The 27,016-nt window shown below is 39.7% G+C and overlaps 2 protein-coding genes and 2 pseudogenes across 2 annotated transcripts; 1 reads left to right on the top strand and 3 right to left on the bottom strand.

The window, feature by feature from the left end:
* Positions 1-1,775: 1,775 nt before the first annotated feature.
* On the bottom strand, positions 1,776-2,992 carry LOC118999844 (vomeronasal type-1 receptor 4-like). The gene has a single exon (XM_037064601.1). The coding sequence runs from the start codon at positions 2,917-2,919 to the stop codon at positions 1,894-1,896; it is 1,026 nt and encodes a 341-aa protein (XP_036920496.1). The 5' UTR covers positions 2,920-2,992; the 3' UTR covers positions 1,776-1,893.
* Positions 2,993-8,078: 5,086 nt separating this feature from the next.
* LOC118999850 (vomeronasal type-1 receptor 4-like) lies at positions 8,079-8,941 on the bottom strand (annotated as a pseudogene).
* A 3,154-nt stretch (positions 8,942-12,095) lies between these two features.
* LOC118999873 (vomeronasal type-1 receptor 2-like) lies at positions 12,096-15,980 on the top strand (annotated as a pseudogene).
* Positions 15,981-22,492: 6,512 nt separating this feature from the next.
* Positions 22,493-25,119, bottom strand: LOC118999853 (vomeronasal type-1 receptor 4-like). The gene is made up of 2 exons (XM_037064607.1): positions 25,049-25,119; positions 22,493-23,484 (listed from the first exon to the last, which is right to left on the bottom strand). Exon 2 carries the CDS (start codon positions 23,408-23,410, stop codon positions 22,493-22,495), a length of 918 nt encoding a protein of 305 aa, XP_036920502.1. The 5' UTR covers positions 23,411-23,484; positions 25,049-25,119.
* Between the last annotated feature and the right edge of the window lie 1,897 nt (positions 25,120-27,016).

Raw genomic sequence — 27,016 nt, 5'->3', positions numbered from 1 at the left:
CATGGCAATATACACATTGCATTAAAAACACTTTAAGATTTTGTCATTATTGTACCCTAACCTTGAACAATCACCAACCTCTTCAGTCAGCAGCCATCAACATTGAGGAAAGACCTCTGCCAGCAAAAAGATTATAACTCACTGAAGGCTGAGATGATGGCTAACATTATTGAACAATAAAGTTTCTTTCTTTCTTTCTTCTATGTATTTATTTATTTTGGTTATTTATTTAATTGTTCAAGTACAGTTTTCTGCCTTTTACTCCCGTCCCAGCTCACCACCCCCAGTGCTCCCCACCTCCCTCCTATTTCCACCCCCCTTAGTTTTTGTCCATGTGTCCTTTATACTTGTTCCTGTAAACCCTCCTTCCCCTTTTCCCCTGAAATTCCCTCCCTTCTCCCTTCTGGTCCCTGTCAGCCTCTTCTCTCAGTGTCTTTGGTTATATTTTGCCTGCTTGTTTGTTTTGTTGTTTAGGTTCCTGTTAAAGGTGAGATCATATGGTATTTGTAAAAAAAAATACTTATTATTATTGTAATTAGTACAATTTTAAAATTTTGTTACTCTACAACTTTCCAATATATTGAGTGACTTAATATGTAAATGTGTATATACATATATACACACACACAGGCACACACACACATATATACACACATATACACACAAATACACAAATTCCAAGCATGTGTGTATCTCTATACATGTTTTCTCTTCTTGCTCTTTGATGTCTATATCGTCATGTTTCACATAAGCTGAAAATGCAGGCTTTTTTTATTGTGGTACAATGTTCAAAATATATGTCAATTAGGTGAATATAATTATTTTATTCTTCAATACAACGAATTATCAATACCCTCTTTCAGCTTCAAAATGTACATACAGAAAGAACAATTTGAAATACCTACTAGAATTAAGGAAATATCCAGTTTGGTTTTTGGTTTTTAATCAATGAATTATAAACTTTACATACAGAGGATTAATTCCTGCTTTTTTCTTCTAATGGCTCCACATTTCCTGGAAGTCCCCACCATGAACTAGCGTCATGACTTTAGAGACCAGAGTGTGCACCTGCAGATCTCCTTTTTGTCAATGTGCCCAGCTCTTCTTCACAAAGGAAACATTTGGCTTTTGCAGGTCTCAGTTCTGTGAAATTCGCATCTTCTGAACTTGTCACACTCTCATGATGTAGTTTAAACATCAGCTAAAATGTAATTTCATGCTCCCCTGTGCCCAACTGCAGTTAGATCTGGCCATTTCCACCTGAATATATGTGAACAAGCCTTCCCATTATAACATTGTATTTCAATAAATGACCACTTTCTCTCTAAGAATGTCATGTACAAGATCACAGCTGCCTCCCACAAGCTTTCCTCATGAGCTGAATTTCCCTCCAGCACCAATGGCTTCAGGTTTAGCAGTGACTTGCCACCTGCTGTCCCACTTCATGTACCTTTTCTTACAAATCCCTGCCTTGCTCTGTTTTGAAAATTGTTTAATAGACTCAAGTTACACACTAAAAGTGTTCTCGGTAATAACCATATTGTTTCAGGACCTGATGGTTATTACTGCATTAATTCTGAATTCTTCCATGGAAAGAATTCAGAATTCTTAGCCCAACATTTCATGTAATTATACAACGTTTTTTTCCTCATCTGAGCATATTTTTCTCATTGGAGACTCAGAGGGAGAACATTAGAAATCATTAAATCACACATGTAATATAAAGCAGCTATGTGATACTTCATTAAAGTTACTATTATAAACTATTTTTACTTTGATGAAAGTGCTTACCAAGACCTGTTTACCTTTCACAGCAATATACTCATAAAGGGACTTATAATTCTGAAAGGAATGAGTGATTTACCAAATGAACATTATACAAATACATAAAACTTACATACTTCTCATAATATTAGGGGATTTTTTATTGCTTAACCAGGCAAAGGTGAGCCTGGAGACACTGGAGTCACGACTCAGGATCAGAAAAGGACTCACAGTTGGGAAACTCAGAGAGAGTACTGAACTGGTGTTCCTGATGAACCAGCTGGGACTCTTTAAAATACCTAAAAGAATATGAAAGATGGAAGAAAGGGCATTGAAAAAGATAAATGTGCCGACCAGGAGAATAATGGTTTTGGTAGCTCTGGCCTCAGGGGGAGATGGAGAGAAGAGGTGGGTTCTACGAATATGTTGTACCCTCTGCTTGTGTCTGTGCAGGATGAAGACCATGGAGCCACTTGCCCAGAGCATGAGCGCAAAACATAAAAAATCAGGGGATGTTATCAATACTGCATATAATGAGCTACTCATTTGATCATGACAAACAGAGAAACAGTACCCAAAATGTTTTATACTGGTGATATTTTTGTAGCTCAAAGTGCTATGCATAAACTGAAGAAAAACAATATTTATCAACATTTGCAGGAGCCAGTACAGAAAAATTAAAGGGACAATGTACTTGGGAGCTTTATGTTTAAGCTCTGCCCACCTGGAGTTCATGGGTCTGATGGTAATGGCTTGGATGATGTTCAAAAAGCAAGTGGTGCCAATGGACACACCCCTGCCCACTCCACGTACATAGAAGAAAAATTTGCATCCAAAATCAGTGAAGTGATGATACCACCCAAAGGATGACATGGTATTGGAGACTCCAGCAGAAGACAGAACTGAAAAATTGGCCATAATCAGGTTGCTGACAATCAAATCTGTGAACCTCAGCCTGTACCCAGTAAAGTAAAGTAAGAAATAATGATAAAGAAGAGAGAAATTCCCCAAAACTCCAATTATGGTGTGTAGTAAGAAGACCATTCCTCCTACAAAATCCCTGGTGGCCATACTGTGTGTTCTCAAGGACTGATCTTTGTCTTCTGAACTGGAGGACCCTGCATAGGAATATGAGACATAAGCCACATGTATCATGTTAGCGGTACCCTGAATATTCTCCACTTACCTGTAGTCCAAGTGAAACAATGAGTTATAGTTTTTCTGTCATTTAATGTCTTCTAAGGGTTGAATGTGCTATCACTAAGGAACAACTTTTAAATATAAATCATTACTATAAATTCCATACATGCCTTGTCTTCTGTATGCCTCACTAATTCACAATGCCAGCAAAATCATGATGGCCACAGATACACTCAGTAAATTTTATCCCAGGAAGAAAAGTAGAATTCCATGAGTCATCAGAAATATAGGATAGAAAAATTAGATGCCTAATAAACAATATACAATATAATCAAAATTATTACTAATTTCAGATCATATAAATATTTAGATCTAAGTTAAATATGGTATTTGTCTTTCAACACCTGGGTTATTTCACTTAGCATCATGCTCTCTAGTTCCATCCATGCTATCACAAAGGGTAGGAGCTCCTCCTTTCTTTTTGCTCCATAGTATTCCATCGTGTATATGTATCATAGTTTTTTTTTATCTATTCATTTATTGATGGGCACCTAGTTTGCTTACAGCACTTGGCTATAATGGGAAGAAAGAAGGTAAGGGTTTTCAGGAGCAACTATAAAGGACACATGGACAAAACCATGGAGGTTTTGGGCAGTAGAATCAGGGGAAAAAGGTAGTCATGGCTGGGGTCAGGGGGATTGGAGTGGGGAAAAGAAGACAACTGTGCTTGAACAATAATAAAATAAAATAAGTGAAAATGTTAGAAAGCTCAGTTAAATAAAGTAATTAGCAGTAAGGATACAAACAAAACTGGTAAGCGAAAAACCTGTATATTATATAAAAAGCACTTTTTCTTTATCAGTATTATACAATATTTAACAACTAAAATAAATAAGCAATCTTGATGAAAATAGAGGCAGAAATATCATAACATACATCTGAACCTGATGTGATTACTGAAATTCATCGTTATATTTTTCCTATGCTGTTTCCCTAACTTTAAAAAGGAATAGTCTCTTTATAATCAATAGAGACAGAATCATTAAATCTATTAAGCCCAACGTACAACCAGAGTTAGAGAAAAAGTCTCTACCTCAGCAAATGCTCTCATCTGACACTTTCCACACAGCGTCAGATGATTCCTACCAACTGAAACACATGGAACTATTGTATTAGAGTGTCCCTCGAGAATCCTGATAATTATGTCTGTGATTCCTGTAAACTCCAATAAATAGAGACTGACTTTAGAGTGCCAGAGCTTAGGCACAATAAAAATCAGGATCCTTATTGCTGGATAAAACACAGCCATGACTGTGAGTACCACACTACTTCACATCAGTAGCCACAAGCTCAGCTCAAGCCGCAAGAATTCCTTCCCCTGCTTCCCTGGCTTTGGTGCTTGACCACAGTCACTCACAAAGGTATCTTTGTCCAGTGTGTTCACTTACTCCAACTCCTGATACAACACCTTCCTTTACAGTCTCTGTATCTCACATTGATTAAAAAAGGAAACCCAACAACTTCTTCCCGCTGCCTGCATGTGAGCTCATCCTGAAGTCAGCATTGTCAGTAACCGGCTAAGGCAGCCAGACCCTGAGATATGGGTTGTAATTCAGTGACCTTATCTCCCCTCTGAACTGCAATTATCACTTTACCAGTAGCAGCACTTGCCCTGACAGGCTTGGGAGCTGAGAGTACTTCTCAGAATGTTTTTCTCAGTTGGAATTACCAAGAAAAACTCCAAGATTTCACCAGTGTCTCTTAGGAGACTCTTGGAGTGTTTGTGACAGGCTTTTTGTTTCCATGATCCCTGAAGCACACAGGGTCTCCCTGGGGACAGACATCAGGAAGTGCTCGCATCTCATGCCTGAGGGACAAGAGCAAGACTGCATGTCCCACTGGACATTCTACTTCATTGGGAAGTTCTACCTAAAGTGAGTTCTTTTCTAATCTTCATACAAATGTGCTGCACCACATCTACATATGGAGCAAAGAAATAAACTGAGTCAAATATCTTAGAAAGATTTAGAAAGAGGAAAAAATAACAGGAAAAAATGTGTACACTGGATAACACTGCAGTCATTGGTTCAAGTCAATGTCATCTCATGTGGGAACTTTAAGAGAAAATACACATACATTATCCATATTGATCCCCAATAGGGAACAGAAGAAGACACAGGACAATATCCACAGAAGACAGACAGAAGGTCTTAAACAAAACCCTGTCATATACAGCACCAGAATTATAGAGGATAACAGGCAGATTTTTCCATTCTTATAACTATTTCAGAAGCCAGTGCCACTTACTGAATTTAGGACCATCAAATTGTTGGCATAGTCCTCTAAACTTTTTTGTATAATATTCATCAAGGAACTGCAATTGCTTTTTAAATTGAGAAGAAAATTTTTTGATAGGCAAAGGGAAAAATATATACAAGTTGAAGTTACTATTTTAGGTTTTCCTATACACAAGGACACTCTTTGATCCATTCACTATACAATTACCCCCATTATCAAGTCACCTGTTAGCACAATAATGGTGGACAACTCATTCCACACACACACACACACTCATTTACATATAGATGTAAATGCGTGCATGCACACTCAAACACACACACATACAATAAATCATGTACTCATAAAATTTCAACTGCATAGCCATAAACAACGCACACACTGAGCACATGAAAGTTCACACCATATAAGTACCCATAAATATGCACAGTCACCTAAAATCACATTCACTCTCTTGCATAAAATCAGTCACCACACATGTGTATATTTCAATAACATGACCTGTTCTAGAAGAATTTTTCTATGTTCAGAATTCTGGATGCCCGAGAAAGAGGTTGTTCAAGTACAGTTCTCTCAATTTTCACCCGTTTTGAGAAAAATCCCTGGCTCTTGTAACATCATAATCAGAAGACTCCATCAAGATATCCACATTTCCAGCATAAGAAATATGAGAAAATGGGTGTTGCATTCAGCTGCTAAATTTGTGGTAATTTGATACATCAATAAAACTAAAGTAATACACATGAGAAAAAATTTAAGAGTAAAATATTTAAACAAAATAAAAGCAAAGTCTTCATGAATTACCCATGACCAATACAATTCTCACCTCCAGATGTAACAATTTTCATCTGAAATATACCATGAGGTGTATGGTATGATATTTCTAATGCAGTCTGAAATGGATCTGAAAATAGGATTATATACAAACAAACATACACACAAAATCTAACATATTCTGCTCTTGACTCACTTTCTCAGGGATAGAGAAGTGAAGGTTTTCAAGTTACATAAACCTGGCATTTAAGGAAGAAGAAAAGACACATATGACCAGCAATTTGGTGCTTTCCTGAGAGAAGTATTTTCCCTTATTTTACTTTTTCCCTTTTCTCTAGGCTTGTTGCTCATTATCTTGAAAAAAAAAAACACATTTGGCAAATACATCTCGTTTTATGGCATCACCATAGCCCTTCTGTTATGGATGGAACTGTGCTCCTTCAAAATTACCATATTCAGTCTTAACCTCCAGTGCTTCAGAATGTGTCCTTATTGGAAACAGAGTCACTGCAGATAGTTAACATGAAACTGTCTGGACTAGGGTGGGTCCCTAATTCAAAGGACTGGTGTTGTTATTAAAGGGGGACTTGGAGGCACACATGCACACAGGAGAATTCCACATAAAGCCTGGAGTTACCTTGCCATGAGCCAAGGAATGGGAAGCTGGGACAGTGCCCTGGAACAGATTCTTCCCTAGACCTTCAGAGGGTTTTGCTAGTCAGAGAACTAGCACTGCAATACACACATCAGATAACATAAATTTAAAATTTCACATTATTATGTTATTAGTAGTTTAAATTTTTATAATATAAAACTTTACAATGTATTAATTAAGGGGTGACAAACAAAACTGGCTGTACATGTGTATAACATGTACATGTGCAAATCACACTCTAATATATATACATTTACATATATATATTTCTAGAAACTCACAAGCAACTGTAGTTATGTGAAACTGTGTTTTATTCCTATTTTCAATTCTTATTTACTTTGGTAAAAATTTACATTTCATATGTACTAAAATTATGGGTGTCATTCATGGTACAAGGCTCAACATATATATGAATGAGCTCAAAATCATTCTTCTGTTTCTCAAATTGTTGAATTTTAAAAGTGTACATCTGTTTCACAATGTAAATACATAGAATCTCTCTGGAAACTGAGAAAATATCCACTTGGCTCCTTCACAATCAATTCAGAAACTCCACATACACATGGATTCCTGATTTCCTTTTAAATGCCTCTCATTGCACTGCTCCAACTTTAATAAAAGTCCCCACTATGAAGCAGTGTCATCACTTTAGAGACAGGAGTGTGCACCTGCAGACCAACCTTCTGACCAATATGCCCAGATCATCTTCACAAAGAAGAAAAACATCTGTCATCCATAGATACCAACTCCATGCAATTCACATCTTTAATCATTGTCACATTCACCTCATATTGTTAAAATCAGCTAAAATGTAATTTTATGCTCCTTGCTCTATTCTGGTTAACTAGCCTCTGTACCAGAAATTATTAACAAGCTCATCACTTACATTATCATATTTCTAATAATCGACCACCCCCTCTCCAGGGGTGTCATGTGCAGGATCATAACTGGCTCCCACAAACTTTCCTCATGGACTTCAATTTCCTCCAGCACCAATGGCTTCATCTTCAGGAGTGACCTGTGACAGGCACATTTCCATTTATGTACCTTTCATTACAATTCCATGTCTTGCTCATTTCTGGAAATTACTGGAATTGACTGAAGTTTACACTTGAGGAGTCCAGATTGTCTCAGGACCTGGTGTTTGTTATAAATTCTGAACTCCTCCATGGCAAGCATTAGACACACTTCAACCATATAAGTATTTATGTTACAAGAATATTCTATGTAATTACAATTATATGAATCCTTGTTCCCAGTGAAGATGGTCACCATGTCCCTTGTATTGTTCCCTGGTAAGACACTCATAAAGGTATTTAAACTCTGAAAAGGATGAGGGAGTTACTAAATGAACACTGTGCACATTTCTATAATTTACATATTTCTCATAAGCACAGTGGATTTTATATTCCTTATCCAGGCAAAGCTGAGTCTGGAGACACTGCAGTCACAGCAGGAAAGGACTGACAGTTGGGAAACACAGAAAGAATACTGAATTGAAAGGGGAGAGAACCCTTCTGGGATTATTAAAAATAGCTAAAATAATATGAAAGATGCAGGAGAGAGTGTTAAAAAAGACAAAGGTGCTCACCAGGAGAATGATGGTTTTAGTAGCTCTGGACCCGGGGGATGATCGGGAGGTGATGTGGATCCGGGGAATGTATCGGACCCTCTGCTCGAGTCTGTACAGAATGACGACCGTGGAGCCGTTGGCCCAGAGCATGAGCATGAAACATACAACACCAGGGGACACTATCAATGCTGCATACAATTAGTCTATGGATTTGTCATGACGAACAGAAGAACAGCGTCCAAAACATTTTCCATGTGTGATGTTTTTGTCGCTTAAATTGCTAGACATAAACATTAAATAAATGATATTTACCAACATTTGCAGGATCCAATACAGAAAAATTGTAGGGACAATGTACTTTGGAGCTTTATGTTTAAGCTCTGCCCACCTGGAGTTTGTGGGGCTGATGGTGATGGCCTGGAAGATGCTCAAGAGGCAGGTGGTGCCAATGGACACACCCCTGCCCACTGCACAAAAATAGGGGGAAAATCTGCATTCAAAATCACTGAGATGGTGATAACACATAAAATATGTCAATATAAAGAAGAGCCCACTAGAGAACAGAACCAAGGAATTGGCCAAGGAATCAGATTGTTAATAATCAGATCTGTGGGCCTCAGCCTGTACCCAGTGAAATAAAGAAAGAGATAATGATAAAGCAGAGAGAAATTCCCCAAGACTCCAATTGTAGTCTGTAGTAAAAACATCATTCCAACTACCAAATCCCTGGTGGCCATCCTGTCACTTCTTAGTGACTTAGACTTGTTCTCTGAGTTAGGGAGAACCGTGCATAAGAAAATAAGATGTAAGCCACATGTATAATGTCAGCTAACCCTAACATTCTGCACTTACCAACAGTTCCTATGTTACATACTGATAAAGATTTTCTGCCATTTAGTGCCTCCCAAAGTTGAATCTGTAAGCACTAAAGAATACTTTTAAAATATGAATCACTGCTGTTAAGTCCACACATACAAGAACTTCTCTATCCCTCCCAGATTCGTGAGGCAGGAATAGTGCAATATTAGAAGGGCAACAGAAAAGCTCATTCACTTCCTTCAAGGAACAGGAGTCAACAAATGTGTGAGTCATGGGAACTACTGGACAGGAGACATGGATGCCTGATAACAGTGTGTGGCACAAGCAAAATTATTATTAATCTAGGACCATATGCACAATGATGTATTAAGACCTAAAGAAGTTAATATTTAGCACTAAGGCTACATTTGAGTAAAAATATTAAAATACAAAAGACATATAAAAAGTGGAACATTTAGGTCAAACACTTGTGTATTTTCTAAAACACATACATTTGTTGGATTGGTATTAAAATAGTTGAGAACAGCAAAAATATCAGAAGGTACACTGGAGTCTGAAAATACTGTCTGAAACTTTTAAAGTAATATATTTCTAAATCCTGCTTTGTAAACATTATATGGAAAAGGTTTCTTCATAATCAAAATAGACACAATTATTAAATTTGTTAAGCAAATAACAAACCCAGAGTTAGAGAAAATGTTTCTATACAGATAATGCTCACAGACACACTTTCTGCACATGGTCAGAAATAATTCAACAATTACTGAATTGTCAATAATTCCTCTAAATTTGAAGGCATGGAGGTATGAAAGGGGGACCTCTAGAAAAATGAAAATGTCTGTGATTTTTGTAAAGTTGACTAAACAGAGATTGACTCCAAAACTCCAGAGATCGACTTAAACACATTAAAAATCATGGCTCATAATCACTGGAATAAACAACCACGACTGTGAGTGAGGACTACACTACATTAGAAGCCACCAGGGACTGGAGCAGCTTTATGCCCCATGTCTCTTTACAAGTTCAGCTGAAGCCACAGGAATTTTTCCCCCTACCCTCTATCTTTGAAGCTGGACATATTCAATCACACAACATCCTTCTGAGCAGTATGTTCACTTACCTGGACTCCTGATACAACACCTTCCCTTACAGTCTCTACCTCTCAGACCAATAAAGAGAAAACCCACTGATGTCTTCCTGCTGCCTGGACGCTGGCTCATTGTGAAGTCAGCGCTGCCAGTACGTGTAACAGGGAGGCAGCCAGACCCTGAGATATAGGTTGTGATTGGTGACCTCACCTCCCCTGTGAATGGCAATTATCACTTCACTGGGAGCAGCACTGACCCTGACAGGCTTGGGAGCTGAGAATATTTATGAAAAGTTTCTTCCCAGTTGGAATTACCAAGAACAACTCCAAGTTTTCACCAGTGTCTCTTAGGAGACTGTTGGAGTGTTCTGTGAGAGGCTTTTTCTTTCCATGATCCCTGGAGCACACAGGGTCTTACTGGGATGGACAGTAGGGAGTGCTGATGTCAGACCTCTGAGGGACAAGGGCAAGTCTGCTTGTTTCACTGGACATTCTGCTTCATTGGGAAGTTCTACCCAAAGTGAGTTCTTTCCTAATCTTCATACAAATATGCTGCACCATCATCTACATATGGAGCAAAGAAATAAACTGAGTCAAATATCTTAGATTTAAAAAGAGGGCTGAGGCCCTGGCTGGTGTAGCTCAGTGGATTGAGCGCGGGCCTGCGAACCATACGATCGTGGTTCGATTCCCAGTCAGGGCACCTGCCTGGGTTGCAGGCCAGTTCCCGGCGGGGGACTCATGAGAGGCAACCATACATTGATACTTCTCTCCTTCTCTCCTTCCCTTCCCCTCTAAAGACAAATTAAATAAAATAATTTTTTAAAAAAAGAGGGCTGAGTAACAGGAAATATGTGTACATTAGATAACACTGCAGTCATTGGTTCAAGTCAATGTCAACTCATATGGGAACTTTAAGAAAAAATATACAATATTCATATTGACCCCCAACGGGGAACAGAAGCAGACACAGAACAATATCCATAGAAGACAGAAGGTTCTAAACAAGTTCTCATACACAGCACCAGAAGCACAGAGGTTAAGAGCAGATTCTTCCATTCTTGTAATTGTAATTATTGTAATTAATTGTAATTATTCTTCCATTCTTGTAATTATTTCAGAAGCCAGTGCCACTTACTGAATTCAGGACCATCAAATGATCAACATAGTCCTCTGAACTTTTTTGCAAAATTTTCAACAAGGAACTGCAATTGCTTTCTAAATTGAGAAGAAATATATTTTTGATAGGTGAAGGGGAAAACATATACAAGTTGAAGTTAATTTTTTTAGGTTCTCCCACACACAAGTAAACTCTTTGATCCACGTTCACTACACAATTACCCCCATTATCAAGTCATTTGTTACAGCAATAATGGTGGACAACTCATTCTACACACACACTCATTTACACATAGATGCAAATGCATACATGTACTCTCTGTAACCCTATGCCCCCCACACCTTCCTGTACAGCCATCTTTTCCTTATGTCCCTTTTTACTTGTGGCCTATTCTTACTTCAGGCACACACATGTACCCTAAATCACATGCTTACACAATTTCAACTGCACAGTCACAAACATTAACGCACACACTGAGTACATGAAAATTCACACTAACATATATACTCATAAATATGCATACTCACATAAACTTATACTCACTCTCTTGCATAAAATCACAGTCACCATTAAAGTGCATATCTCAGTAACACAACCTGTTATAGAAGAATTTTTCTTTCTCCAGAATTCTGGATCCCTCAAAAGCAGTGGAAGTTCTTCTTACATTTTATAGTCCTTATAACCCTGCAACAATCACAGCACTTAATATTTATATAATGCACAGCACTTGAAATAGGCTGTGAGCATACCTTTAAGTCACGACATATGCTGGGAAACTGAGAGTTTTGAAGACAGTTACAGTGTGTGGGTATCTGATGGTCTGAAGTAAGAATAGGCCACAAGTAAAAAGGGACATAAGGAAAAGATGGCTGTACAGGAAGGTGTGGGGGGCATAGGGTTACAGAGAGTGCAGGTAAAGAGAGGGCAGAGAGATAAAAGGCAAAAGGTTTTTACTGTTGGGTCAGCATTAAAGTGCAATGCTGGGGATGGGAATGCAAGTGGGCAGAGTGTGCAGGGAGTTAAGGTGGGAAGATACTTGGGATCAGGGGAGGTCATGGTGCAGAGAGTCATGGAAACAGAAGTTTTAATGGGGATGGGAAGTGAATGAGCTACAGAAAGGAAAGCTAAGTGGTGGGGTGGGTTATCGACAAAACAAACAAATAAACAAAACAGAACCAGAGACATGGAAATAAAGAACAAAGTGACCAGAGGTGAGGAGTGAGGGGGACAGTGAGGGAAAGAAGGGGAGGGGGCAAGTCAAGGAACACAAATAGAAGATTCATGGCCATGGACAGTGTGGGGAGATTGACTATGGGAGTGGGAAGGACAGGGCAGGGGAGAGCAATGGGGAAAACTGTGGGACAACTGTACCTGAACAATTAAAAAAAAAAAAAACATGGTGTGAGACATGTACCCTTTGACTTTGGCTTGTACCATCACAGGCTTTTTGATATAATTTTTGATCAAAACATTAGGAAATTAGATATTTTGTGTTTATGATTCTGGGCTATATCATAATATATGGAACATTCTACAGTATTTCATAATATAAAGAAAAATGTGTTAATTGACAGAATAGCCTACAGGGTTTAGGCAATAGGAATAATCTTCCTGTCACTAACTCTATTTGGAATCCTGGGCAATTTCTCTCTTTTTTTACCATTATCTCCTCCATTACCATACTGAATGCAGGTTGACACCCACAGATTCTATTTTCAAGCACCTAACCGTAGCCAACTCCATGGTCATCTTATGGCAGCTTTGGGGTTGAAATATTTCTTCAATGACTATTTTTTTCCTGCAAGGAAACTATACTACAAAATTATAAAGCAGGACTGTGGGACAAAATAAAATACATATCTGAGTTTGTTTAAACACCCATGTCTTCAGAGATTCAGCCACTTGAAGTAACACATTCACATCCAAAATAATTTCAACAAATTTAAACAATATATATGGAGCACTAATTCCTATTTAGCTTATTCTTACTAGTTTGGATCCAAATATTCCAACAGTATGAAACAGTCAGCTCTCCAAGCCTTCCTTAAAAATCTCAACTGAAGTTTCTGAACAATCGCAGCAAAAGCCAAAGAATAATTGGAGGAATTAGATATTTCCATGATAATAAAAACCAAGGATTCATGGGGGGTAGGAAGGAGCATTCAAGGATAAAAATCAAGTTTTCTACCTAGGTCAGATAGTAACTGAAAATGACTTTTTAAAAAAAGACTTTATTGCCCTGGTGGGTGTGGCTCAGAGGTTGAGTGCCAGCCTATGAATCAAAGGGCCGCCAGTTTGATTCCCAGTCTATGGCACATGCCTGGCCCACTACTGGGCCAGGCCCCCAATAGTAGGGGGGTGTGAGAGGCAACCACACATTGATGTTTCTCTTCCTCTCTTTCTCTCTCCCTTCCCCTCTCTAAAAAATAAAACAAAATAAAATCTTACCCCAAAAAGGAAAAAGATTTTATTGATTTATTTTTAAGAGGAGCAGAGAGGGAGAAAGAAAGAAAGAGGAACATCAACATGCCGTTGCCTCTCATGCATCCCCCACTGGAGACCTGGCACACAACACAAGCATGTGCCCTGACTGGGAATAGAACTGGTGACCCTTTGCTTCACAGTCGGTGCTCAATCCACTGAGCCACACCAGCCAGAGCATTCAATGACTTTTTAAAAATTTAATCTTTATTATATCTTTTTCCATTACCATTTAGTCCCCTTATACCTCCCTCTCCCCAACAATCACCACATTGTTGTCCATGTCCATGAGTCCCTTTTCCTTTTAGCTCCATCTCGCCTCCCCTCATCTTACCTGTCATCCTGTTCCCCATCTATGAATTTGTCCCCTTTTTCCTTGTTAGTTCAGTTTATTCAGAGATTCCACATATGAATGAAATCATATGGTATTTGTCTTTCTCTGACTGCCTTATTTCACTCAGCATAATGTTCTCCAGGCCCATCCAAACTATCACAAAGGGTAATTTTTTCTTTTTTTTTTTATGGCCCAGTAGTATTCCATTGTGTAAATGCCCTATAGTTGTTTTATCCACTCATCTACTGATGGACACATGGCTGCTTCCATATCTTGGCAATTGTGTATAATGCTGCAATGATCATAGGGGTGCTTATGTTCATTCAAATTATTGTTTGGGGTTCCTTTGGATATATTCCCAAAAGTGGGATCACTGGGTCAAAAGGGAGAACCATTTTTATTTTTTTGAGGTATCTTCATACTGCTTTCCACAGTGACTGCCCCAATCTGTGCAACAGTGCAAATTCCCACCAACAGCACAAATGGGTTCCCCTTTCTCCACATCCTCACCAGCACTTGTTGTTTGTTGATTTATTGATGAGAGCCATTCTGACAGGAGTGAGATGGTATGTCATTGCGATTTTAATTTGCATTTCTCTGATGATTAGTGACATTGAGCATCTTTTTGTATGTCTATTGGCCACCTGTATGTCTTCTTGGATGCCAACTTCTTTTTTTTAATTTTATTTATTTATTTGTTTGTTTGTTTGTTTATTTATGTTTAGAGGGGAAGGGAAGGAGAGAGGAAGAGAAATATCAATGTGTGGTTGCCTCTCGTGTGTGCCCTGCTGGGAACTGGCCTGCAACCCAGGCATGTGCCCTGACTGGGAATCAAACCTCAATGGATCGTGTAGTTCACAGGCCCGCACTCAATCCGCTGAGCTACACCAGCCAGGGCTTAAATTTAATTCTTGTTCAAGTACAGTTTTCCATCCCCTACTCCCATCCCAGCCCACCTCCCGTGCTCCCCACCTCCCTCCCATTTCCACCCTCCTTAGTTGTTCTCCATGTGTCCTTTATACTAGTTTCTGTGAATCCTTCCCCTTTTCCCCTGAAGTTCTCTCCCCTCACTCCTCTGGTCTCTGTCAGCCTGTTCCGAATTTCAGTGTCTTTGGTTGTATTTTGCTTGCTTGTTTGTTTTGTTGTTTAAGTTCCTGTTAAAGGTGAGATCATATGGTATTTGTCTTCACCACCTTCACTGCAAACTTCTTTTTTATGTCAGAAAGTGGGCATGGGCATGTCTAGGTGCACCACCTGCCTCTTAAATGTGTTCCAGACCATCATGATCAGCCAGCCCAATGAACTCCCGTTGGAAGGATCTTAAAGTAAAAGCTCCCAAGTACATTGGATTCTTCATTTCCACCTGCTAGAGGATGTACAGGGAGGTAAGTTTTATTTTTCTTAACGCATGCTTTGTATATTCTAAGAAATGGAGTAGCAAAAATGTCACAAAGAAGTGGGGTTTTGAATGCTGTTCTACTTCTGGTAAAAGAACAATCAAAGGTTCACTGTTTGCAGCATTATTAGTATTCCTTGAAGTTTCATTTTCTGTGCTCATGCTCTGGGCTAGTAGCACTGTGGTTTCATCCTGTACAGACACAAGCAGAGGGTTTGGCACATTCATAGGAATAATGTCTCCCCCAGATGTTCCTGAGACCAGAGCCACCCAGAACACCCTTGTCCTGGTGAGCACCTTTTCATACCCTCTCTTCCAGCTTTAGCTCTTCTGTCTGTATTGCTCTTTTCCATAATCCCAGCTGGTGGTTGGTGTGCACTGCTGCCCTGCTCTTTGTGTGTTTCCCACCTGTCAGCCCCTTTCTACTCATGAGCCAAGACTCCATCTCCATATCAGAAATATACTTATTGCATTTTTCACAACAATTGGTTGGTTATTCACTCATCTCCATCAAAAACTCAATACGCACGCATTTCTAAGTTAGAAACTAAGAGGTATTGGGGTTTCTTCCATGGGTAAAAGTAGGAACCACTTGAGCATCAATAAGTTGAATAAAGCAGGATAGCCACATCCTGATATACAGTATACTCTTAGTAGTCTTTTTTTATTTTTATTGTTTACATTATTACATATAGCCCCATCCCCCCACCTTTGCCCATTTCCACACCCAGCCTAAGTCTCCTTTTCCCTCAGGCCATCACCATACTATTGTCTGTGTTTATGGGTCATGCATGTATGTTCTTTGGCTAATCCCTTCACCTTCTTTTGTCCAGTCCCTGTTAACAGTAATCTTAATCAAATGTTGCTTGAAATAAATTAAGTGGCTTTGATCCCAGCCCTTTGACAGTTTAATCAGTGTTGGAACAAGTGATCTATTCATGGAAAAATTGTGCCAAGAACTATGCAGTCAAAAACATGAGTGTTGGGTATTTTTGGAAGACAATTCTCCATAGGTTTCTCATCTATGTGTATGATTTGTAGATAGAGGTATGGAGCGCTTTTGTTTCAAATTGTGTTTTCTGAGATGTTTGTATAAACAAGAACCTTAACAAATAGGGATTAGTGTTACCCTCTGGAACAGGATAGGACAATACAAATAATGTCTTCAAAGAGTGCAGCAGGTTTCCTAGCAGTCCCCTCTAAAAATTGGGTTTTCCTATATTCAGGCTTCCTCATGTGTGATGCAAACCCACTGCGTGTGAACATTCACCTGGTTCTTTCTGTTGCACTCCAAATGGAACCAAGGGGTGGGGGCGGAGAAGGAAACTTCCAGTCAGGATATTTATTTTGTCATTTGTGCCATTAGTAATGAAGTCCTCTCTTTTTAATCTAGGAATCTCATGTATTCTGCCACTATCTCTAAATGTAGAAGCTAAATTCAAATGTTCACAGGGCCTGAAATAACCATAGGTGTGATTCAAAACAAGGCAGATACATAACTGATAAGTAGGTAGATGCATGGGTAGAAAGATTGTGAGAACTCTAACTATTAAGAAGACAGACTATACTAAAGGAAAAGCTTACCTAATTTCTAAATCACAATACATTTAGTCAACTGGGTTAGGCTGTAGACTTGAAAGAGCTAACTAGTCTATATTAGGATGGTAAGAACTGTAAGTTATTCTCAGGAGGTCCCAGAGGGAGGAGAGAAGATTCCAGATGGGGAAGGTCCAAGAGGCCTCACAGGTACAGAAGCCCAGAGGAACCTTGGAAAATGAAACTATTGTTATAAAAGAATATTAAATTGTCTGTCCTAGGGTGTCCTGATACCTCTCTTTCAGTCTTACAGTATCTTCAAAAAGGCAACATTTATCAATGTATTTTTCTGTGAAAGTGGTTTATTTTGGGAATATTCACAGGAGAGCTCGACTTTTATATTTGTGCTTATACAAGACAACAGCTAATTCTATGGGGATGGCTGAGTTGAGAGCACAGGAGATCTTGATAATGAAAACTATAGGAAATCAGCACAAACTCCTGTGAAAACTTCAGCCTCTCAGGACGGTGGAACTGGTAGGTGAAAGCCAGCATCATCAGTTGTCATCTGAGTTATATGTAGAATAAACAGAGATATCCCAAAGAATACGTTTATATGGTGAGAGAAAGGAAGTGAAATTATAGGATCCCAAAAGAAGAGTAGAGAGATGGAGTTGGCCTGAAAGGTTGGAATCTGCTAGACTGAACAGTGGGGGTTGTGGGGGGAAGAGTGATACCATTGACCCAGTTTTGAGATCCTGCTTAGAGGCCAGTCGTTGCCCCTGTTGAGCAGCTGATTAAATCCACACATTCACCCACAGTGAGCCTTGTAGCACTGTAATGCACTCTAACCCCATCTCTTCAGCTTCAAGGTACCCCTGAAAACCAACCACTTGGCAAAAACAGTAACAGTGAAGATCAGCAACCTAGCACCCACTAGAGGCGGAATGTCTTGGGAACGACCCCAGATCCAATTTCCAGCGAGATTCCACTATGTATCCTATCTGGCAGTACGATGAAATGTTCCATTCTCATGGTTTTTCTTTATGTCACCTGACTCAGAGCTTGATCTGTGCGAACACTCCTACCTACAGGACATTTGTTAGAAATGGGCAGTAGCCACTGTTTAGCACTGGAGTGTTTGGGAAGTTACAGTGTGTGGATGTGTGATGGAATAGCATAAGAAGAGAAACAATAAAATTGGAGGATTGGGGTAAGATGGTGGGGCAGAGTCTGGAAGTGTGGGGTAGAATGCTCAGAAAAGTCAGAGGCATAAAAGGCAAAAGAATGTTGCTTAGGGCCCCATCTGGTGTGGCTCAGTGGATTGAGCACTGGACTGCAAAGCAAAGGGTCTCTAGTTCAATTCCCCATCAGGGCACATGCCTGAGTTGCAGGCCAGGTCCCCAGGAGGGGGTGTGTGAGAGGCAACCACACACTGATGTTTCTTGCTCTTTCACCCTCCCTTCCCCTCTCTCTAAAAATAAATAAATAAATAAAACATTTTTTTAAAAGAATATTGCTTAGGGGTTAAAGAGCAATGTCAGACTTAAGATCACAAGGGGCAAATGTGCAAGGAAGTTAAGGGAGTAAGGGAATTGGGATCTGGGAGGATGAAGTGTACAGGGTGTCATAGGAACAAAAAAGATGATGGCAATGAAGAGCTAATTGTAAAAATGAGTAAAATAGAAGAGCTAAATCTATAAACTTTTAGAAGCAAATAGCAGGGTACATCTTCATGACATTGGATTTCACAATGGTTCCTTAGGTATGACAACAAAAGTGCAGGCAATAACAGAAAGAAATAAGTTGGACTACATCAAAATTACAAACTTTTGTACATTTATAAACACCACCAAGAAAGTAAAAAGAGCCCAGGGAATGAATGGGGAAAATATTTCCAAATCATGTATCTAATAAGAATCCAGTATTCAGAGTATGTAAATAACTCTTATAATTCAACAAGACAGAAAACCCAGACAAAAAGCAGGTAAAAGTAAATAGACATTCTTCTAGAGAAAATATACAGGTGGCCAAAAAACACATGAGATATTTAATGTAAACTTGGTCATTAATAAAATGCAAATCAAAAGCACCGTGTGTAACACCCATTAGAACTCCTAATATAAAACAAAAAATAAAAATAACAAGTGTTTGTAAAATACAGAAGAATTAAAACCTTTGAATATTGCTGGCGGAAATGTGAAAGAGTGCAGCTGTTAGGAAAATATTATGAATGGTTCCTCAAAAAAATGAACATAGAATAAACATATAACCCAGAAATTTCACTTCTAGGTATACACCCTAAAGAACTGAAAGCAGTAATTCCTGATATGTATTTTTCTACCAATGCTCACAGAAGCATGATTTCCAATAGCCAAAATATGGAACTAAATGAAATGTCCACTGATGGAGGAATGAATAAAGAAAGCATTATATATACATGCAACGGAATATTATTCAACCCTATAAAAAATTAAATTGTGATACATGTTACAGCTTCAATGAGTCTTCAAACTAGTATGCCTTCAAACTAGTATATAATAGTAATGTAGATTTATATTAAAAATCTAACAGGAGAGTTCCAGCTGAGATGAAGGCACAGGTAGAGACTCTTCACTTCCTTGTACAACCAAAAGGAGGATAATAACCAGTCTGAAAATAATAAAAAACCAAAAGTGCCAGAAAATCAAACTGTATGGAACTCTGACAACAAAGGAATCAAAGAAAAAATCAACCAGAACAACCAGCCCAGTAAGGTGGTAGACTGCACAGGCTGACTCACAAAAACCCCAGCAATGCAGCACACCTTGGGGGTGAAGCTGGCTGCTATGGGCTACAGCGGCTGTGGTGGTAGGAGAAGCTCCCAGTCTCACCAGAAAAATAGCAGAAAAGTAGGCTAGAGATGAGCAGGCGAGCTGCACAGTTTCTCTCTGGCCCCTCCCCGACAGGCAGCCCCACAGGGTAGCAAAGAGGGTTGCTGTGACTGGGTGAATACCTAAGGCCCCACCCCCTTACAACCTACCAGCTGCACCAACAAAAAAGTATGGCCCAAATGAAAGAACAGAGTAAAGCTTCAAAAAGAGAGCTAAACGATGAGGAGATAGCCAACCTATCTGATGTTGAATTTAAAGCCCTGGTAATCAAAATGCTTACTGAACTGATTGAGCTTGGCCAACAAATGAAAAAACAAATGAAGGATACCCAGGGTAAAATAAAGCAGAATGTTCAGGGAACCAACAGTGACAGGTAGGAAACCAGGACTCAAAGCAGTGAGTTGGAACAAAAGGAAAAAAATAAACATCCAACAGGAACAAAATGAAGAAACAAGAATTTGAAAAAGTGAAGAGACTTTTACAAACCTTTGGGACAACCTGAAACATTCCAATATGCAAATTATAGGGGTGCCAGAAAGAGAAGAACAACAGCAAGAAATTGAAAACTTATTTGAACAAATGATGAAGGAAACTTCCCCAATCTGGCAAAGGAAATAGACTTCCTAGAAGTGCAGGAAGACCAGAGAGTCCTCAATAAATTGGACCCAAAGAGGAACACACCAAGGCACACCATCATTAAGTTACCTAAAATTAAAGACAAAGAGAACATCTTAAAAGCGTAAAAGGAAAGGAAAGAGTTACCTACAAAAAGTGTTCATAAAGCTATCAGCTGATTTCTCAAAAGAAACCTTGCAGGCAAGAGGCTGAAAAAACTCAAAGTATTCCAAGACATGAAAAGTAAGGATATACATCCAAGATTACTCTATCCAGCAAAGCTTCATAGTTTATGAAGCTTATAATTTAAGCTTCATAGTTTTAAAATGAATAAAATTTACATATTTCTCATAAAATTAGGAAATTTNGAAAGAGTTACCTACAAAAAGTGTTCATAAAGCTATCAGCTGATTTCTCAAAAGAAACCTTGCAGGCAAGAGGCTGAATAAACTCAAAGTATTCCAAGACACGAAAAGGATATACATCCAAGATTACTCTATCCAGCAAAGCTCTCATTTAGAATGGAAGGGCAGATAATGTGCTTCCCAGATAAGGTCATTCATCATCACCAACCCCTTATTATATGAAATGTTAAGAAAAAGAAAATCAAAAGAAAAAGAAAATCTAAGAAAAAAGAAAAATCTAAGAAAAAGAAAATAAAAAATATGAACAGTAAAATGACAACAAATTCACAACTACCAACAAATAAACCTAAACAAAGAAAAAGAAAAACAAAACAAACAATAGAGGAACAGAATCAGAGAAATGGACATCACATGGAAGGTTTTCAGTGGGGAGGGGGATGGGAGGAATAGAGGAGAAATGGTACAGGGAAGAAGAAGCATAATTGGCAGGCATTAAATAGATGGCAAGAAGTCAAAAATGGTATAGGAAACAGAGAATTCAAAGGACTTAAATGTACAACCCAGGGACATGGACTAAGGGGGAAGAATGCTGGAGGGTTGGGGGGTGCAGGGTAGAGGGGGGATAAAGGAAGAAATACTGGGAGAGCTACAATAGCATAATCAATAAAATATACTTTAAAAAAGATATATACCCATTAGTTGAAATAATTCATTTCTTTCTCAAATTGTGAATTATCAACACTTCGCATGAGTTTAAGAATGTAAATACAAAAAAAAAAAACCTGTCAGGCAATTGAGAAAATATCCACTTTGCTTTTTGGAAATCAGGAGGCCACAAATTACACATACCTGTTGTTCCTTTCAAATGGCTCTCATTAGACTGTTCCAAATTTAACAAAAGCCCCCACCATGAATTAATGTAATGACTTTGGAGACAAGTTTGTACTGCCAGACCTCCTTCTGCCAACATGCCCAGAGCATCTTCACAAAGAAAACATCTGCCTCCTGTGGGTCCATTTCCATGCAATTCATGTCTTTTAAAATTGTCACTCAGCTCACCCCTGCTGGTGTGGCTCAGTGGATTGAGTGCCAGCCTGCAAATCAAAGGGTCACTGGCTCGAATCCCAGTCAGGTAACATACCTGGGTTGTTTGACCAGGTCCCCAGTAGGGGGCGCACAAGAGGCAACCACACACTGATGTTTCTTTCCCTCTCTTTCTCCCTCCCTCTCTAAAAATAAATAAATAATCAAATAAATAAATAAAACTGTCACTTGCCTGATGTGGTGAAAACATCAGCTAAAATGTAATTTCATGCTCTCCTCTGTCCCTGTTCAGCTCAATCTGGTCATCTATATAAAAGTTATTTACAAGCTCATCCATTTATAACATCATATTTCTAATAAATGCCCACCACCTCTCCAAAGGGGTCATGTACAAGAGCATAACTAGCTCCCCACAACCTTCCTTACAGACTGAATTTCCTTCCGAAACCTATGGCTCCAGCTTCAGCAGGAACCAGCCACCTGCTGATTTTTTTTTCATGTATTTTGCTTACATTTCTTGCCTAGTTCTCTCCTGGAATATTCCATTTGATAAATTTAACATACATGCAATCTAACTGACTTATAATTTAAGCTTCATAGTTTTAAAATGAATAAAATTTACATATTTCTCATAAAATTAGGGAATTTTGCATTTTTTATCCAGGCAAAGCTTCGCCTGGAGACACTGGAGTCACGGCTTATGATCAGAAAGGGACTGACAGTGGGGAAACTCAGAGTGAGTAATAGATAGATGTCAAGGAGAAACGAGCTGGGATTGCTTACAACAGTGAAAACAATGTGAAAGGTGAAAGAAAAAGTGTTCAAAAAGACAAAGGTGCTCACCAGGAGAAGAATGGTTTTGGCAGCTCTGGACTCTGGGGAGGATTGGGAGGAGGTGGGGGTCCTGTGAATGTGTTGGACCCTCTGTTTGTGTCTGTGCAGGAGGAAGACTGTGAAGCCGCTGGCCCAAAGCGTGAGCACAAAACATACAAAATCAGGGAATGTTAACAACAACACTGTATATAATGCGGTCATGGTTTCATTAAGATAAATATAGGAACAGAATCTGAACACTTTTCTGTTTCTGATGTTTTCGTTGCTCAAAGTACTAGACATATGCATAAGAAAAATGACATTTACCAGCATTTGCAGGATCCAGTACAGGAAAACAGAAGCCACAATGTACTTGGGAGCTTTTCGTTTAAGCCCTGCCCACCTGGAGTTCATGGGGCTGATGGTGATGGTCTGGAAGAGGCTCAGGAGGCAGGTGCTGCCAATGGACATACCCCTGCCCACTGCACGCACATAGGAAATAAATTTGCATCCAAAATCACTGAGATGGTCGTATGACCCAAAATATTTCTTGGTAAAGGTGATTCCACTAGAGAACAGAACCAAAGAATTGGCCACAATCAGGCTGTTGACAATCAAATCTGCAGGCCTCAGCCTGCACCCAGTGAAATAAAGGAAGACATAATGATAAAGCAGAGAGAAATTCCCCAGGACTCCAATTATTGTCTGTAGCAAGGAGATCATTCCTACTGCCAAATTCCTGATGGACCCGCTGTCTGTTCTCAGTGACTGGTTTTTGTCTTCTGAATAAGAGGACCCTGCATGGGAAAAGGAGGCACAAGGCACACGTATCATGTCTGTTGAACCCACTTAATTGTCTCCACTTATCAAAAATTCCTACCTGAAATACTGAGTTAAACTTTTTATGCCATTTAGAGGCTTCCAAGTGAATGTGTAGCCATTTAAGAACACTTAAAACAGCATACTCACTGCTACAAAGGCCGCACACAAAATAACTTTGTTATCCCTCACAAGTTCAAGAGGCAGACACTACTGCATTTCTTATAAAGGTGAGGACCCAATTTGCGCAGAGAGGTTAAAGGTTTTGTCTGAGATCACACACTGGTTAGGGGCATAGTGAGGACTTGATGCTGGCTGTGCTGCTAACAAAACAACGAATTTAAACCCATAACATACTAACATACTCATTACCTGTGTTCTTCAGAGAATCCAACTGTTTTTAAACTCTGTCATTTCAAACCCCGTTGGTGGTATTTTACTTTAAATTTTTGGCAATGTCAGTGTCCACTTATTTTCATTATGAAAACTTAATCTATAGGCAACTATAAACTTTGAATAAAGCTTCAGAGATCTTCATAGAATGCAGATGCACTGACTGCAGAATAAAGTGCAGGTACCCGTCCCTGACAAGTTGGGTGTGATGGACGCAGGAATGGTGCAATATTAGGAGAGCAACAGAAAGACTCATGTGCTCCATTCCAGGAAAAATAAATTCAATTACACAAGTTACAAGAACTATAGAACAAGGAGCATATATCTAATAAACAGTGTATGTAGAAATAAAATTGTTATTCATTTCAGATTATATACATATCTATTAATAACAGTAAAATAAGATTCTTAGCAATAAGGCAAGATTTGTATAAAATATGAACATATAAGGAACATACAAAAATGAAATGTTAAGACAAAATACTTCTATATGGTGTAAGTGACATATTGTGTAAATGACATATTATGTAACTTGAGTCATATGTAAATGGCACACATGGCATACATATATGTATGTAATTTACAATGTATTGTGTATTGGTATTATAATATTTAACAGCAGCAGAAGTATCAAATTATATATTTCAGCCTGAATTTTTAAAGTTCTATTTTTTAAATGCTGCCTCTTTAGATAGGTAATGTGTCACCATACTAAAAATACACACAATTATTAAATATGTTTAGCAAATAATATAGCCAGAGTCAGAGAATACATTTCTATTTTGGCAATTACTGTCAAACACACTTTTCTATAGATGTAAAAGCACGCAGGTACACCTCTAGAAACCTAAAAATTACATCTATGTCTCCTGTAAAGTCGACTGAAGAGAGATGAACTCTAAAACTCCAGCCCTTGAGCACATTAAAAATCAGGTTCATGATCCCTGGACTGAACGACCACGACTGAGAGTGAGGACCACACTACATCACATCAGAAGCCTCCAGGGACTGGAGCAGCTCTGTGACCCATCTGTCTTTACCAGCTCAGCTCAAGCCTCATGAATCCCTCCCTCTGCCCCTGACCCCTGGGCTTTGGTGCTGGCCCAGGTTCACCCACACAAGATCCCTTTGTGCAGTACGTTCACTTACCCACACTCCTGATGCAATACCTTCCCTTACAGTCTCTACCTCTCAGACCAATAAAGAGAAAACCCACTGACTTCTTCTTCCTGCTGCCTGGACGCTGGCTCATTGTGAAGTCAGCGCTGCCAGTACATGTAACAGGGAGGCAGCCAGACCCTGAGATATGGGTTATGAATCGGTGACCTCACCTCCCCTCTGAGCTGCAATTATCACTTCATCTGTAGCAGCGCTGACACTGACAGGCCTGGGAACTGAGAGTATTTATGAAAAGTTTCTTTCCAGTTGCCAATTACCAAGAACAACTCCCAGTTTTCACCAGCATCTCTTAGGAGACTATTGAGTGTTTGCGAGAGGCTCTTCTTCGCCATGATCCCTGGAGCAGACAGGATTTGCCATGAGATACAGACAGCAGGGAGCATTGACATTCGATCCCTGAGGGGCAGGGTGAATCTGGTGTTTCACTGAACATTTGCTTCATAGGGAAGTTTTAACCAAAGAGTTTTTTCTGAGTCTCCTTATAAACCGGCTACAGCACCATCTACATATGGAACAAAGAAAATAGAATGATTCAAAATATGTTAGAAGGATTTAGAATGGGGACGAGTAACAGGAATACTATGTTGTCATAATGAGCATTACATAATCATTGCACTCACTGGCTCAAGTCAATGTCTCCTCATATGGAATCTGCAGGAGAGAAAGGATCCAAGATGGCTGCAGAGTAAATGAAAGCTACACACACCTTTTTCTGGCGCCAAACTGGATTTATAATTAAAATAAAGACCAATCAACCTGAATGACCAAATTAGGAAGAACAACTGAACAGAAGCATTATGCCCAAGGATCTAATGAAGCTACACCGAGCCTGGTAGGAAGGGCAAAGACATGTGGAGGACTTGTCCCAGCAGGCAGATGTGGTAGCTGAGAAGCTGAAGGGAGATCTCAGCTGCAAAAGCCCCTCCTGAGGAGAGTGGGGTCTCAACCCCTCACCGGTACCCCAAACCAGAGCACCAGGGCTGGGAAGAGGAGCCTGCATAGCGCTGCCAGCAAAATTGAGTGGGGACCCTGTCCACTGGAAAGAGGAGGGAGTCTGCTAGAATCCCAGGCGCTCTCCTAAAGGGCCAATGCACAGGAGCTCAGTCTGAGCACTCACACCGGCTCTGGTAGGAGGAAGGAGACTCAGGGCACACAGAGACTATAAAGAGAATATATGAGTGGCATGTTCTGGATAGAGATTAAGGGTTGGCTACTAAGGTTAAGGTCCCATTCATGGGGCAACATCCCACACTGCCCTCAGGCGCCACCTTCCCGAGCAGACGACTCCTATTCTTACAGCACCAGCTGGGGGAAGCGCACTAACCCAGTACTCCAAGACACCACTCCGCCACACTCAAGTCCAGCAGGAAGGACTGTCGGCTGTAACCAACAGAAACCTGAGGTGTGTTCTTTTTCTGGAGAAGCTATAGGCAAACTCTCAATGCTCAGTGAACTGAGTGGTTTTAGAACAGGGGCCAATCTTTTACCCTGGCTGTGTAAAAGGCAGGCACCACCCCCAAGGGAAGAATCCCTTGTCAGGGTCTCTGGCATTGTGCAGCTGCGAGGTAGGGGCAAGCATGCAGCTTGCTTCCCTCCCGCTAGCCTGAGCTACCCCCTATTGTAGGGCTGCCTTGATGTGTTTTTATGAGCTCCCCTGATCCCATCATTCTGGGCTCAGGTTCATAGGGGAATAGCAACTCCACTCAGGACTGAGACATTCAGAGTTTATCTCAGGCAGAGGCTCCAGTCCGAGACTCAAGCAGCCATGACTACAGAGCTAATGAGAGACGTACAGTTTGCCCCCCACGTGTAGCCCAGCGAGTACTACCTACAATGGAAGGCCTTCTTGACCTATTTTCCCAAGTTCTGGTAACCCCATCCTGCCAAGCTTGCTCCTGCAGTGGGGACAGCTGTCTAAGCCTAACCTGAACCTGTGGT

Source organism: Sturnira hondurensis, unplaced genomic scaffold (genome assembly GCF_014824575.4).
Source record: "Sturnira hondurensis isolate 20B ecotype Veracruz unplaced genomic scaffold, ASM1482457v3 Scaffold0015508, whole genome shotgun sequence".
In the NCBI taxonomy this organism is placed as follows: domain Eukaryota; kingdom Metazoa; phylum Chordata; class Mammalia; order Chiroptera; family Phyllostomidae; genus Sturnira; species Sturnira hondurensis.
Note: the sequence above shows the minus strand (reverse complement) of the source record. Positions and strands in the feature narration are given on the sequence as shown.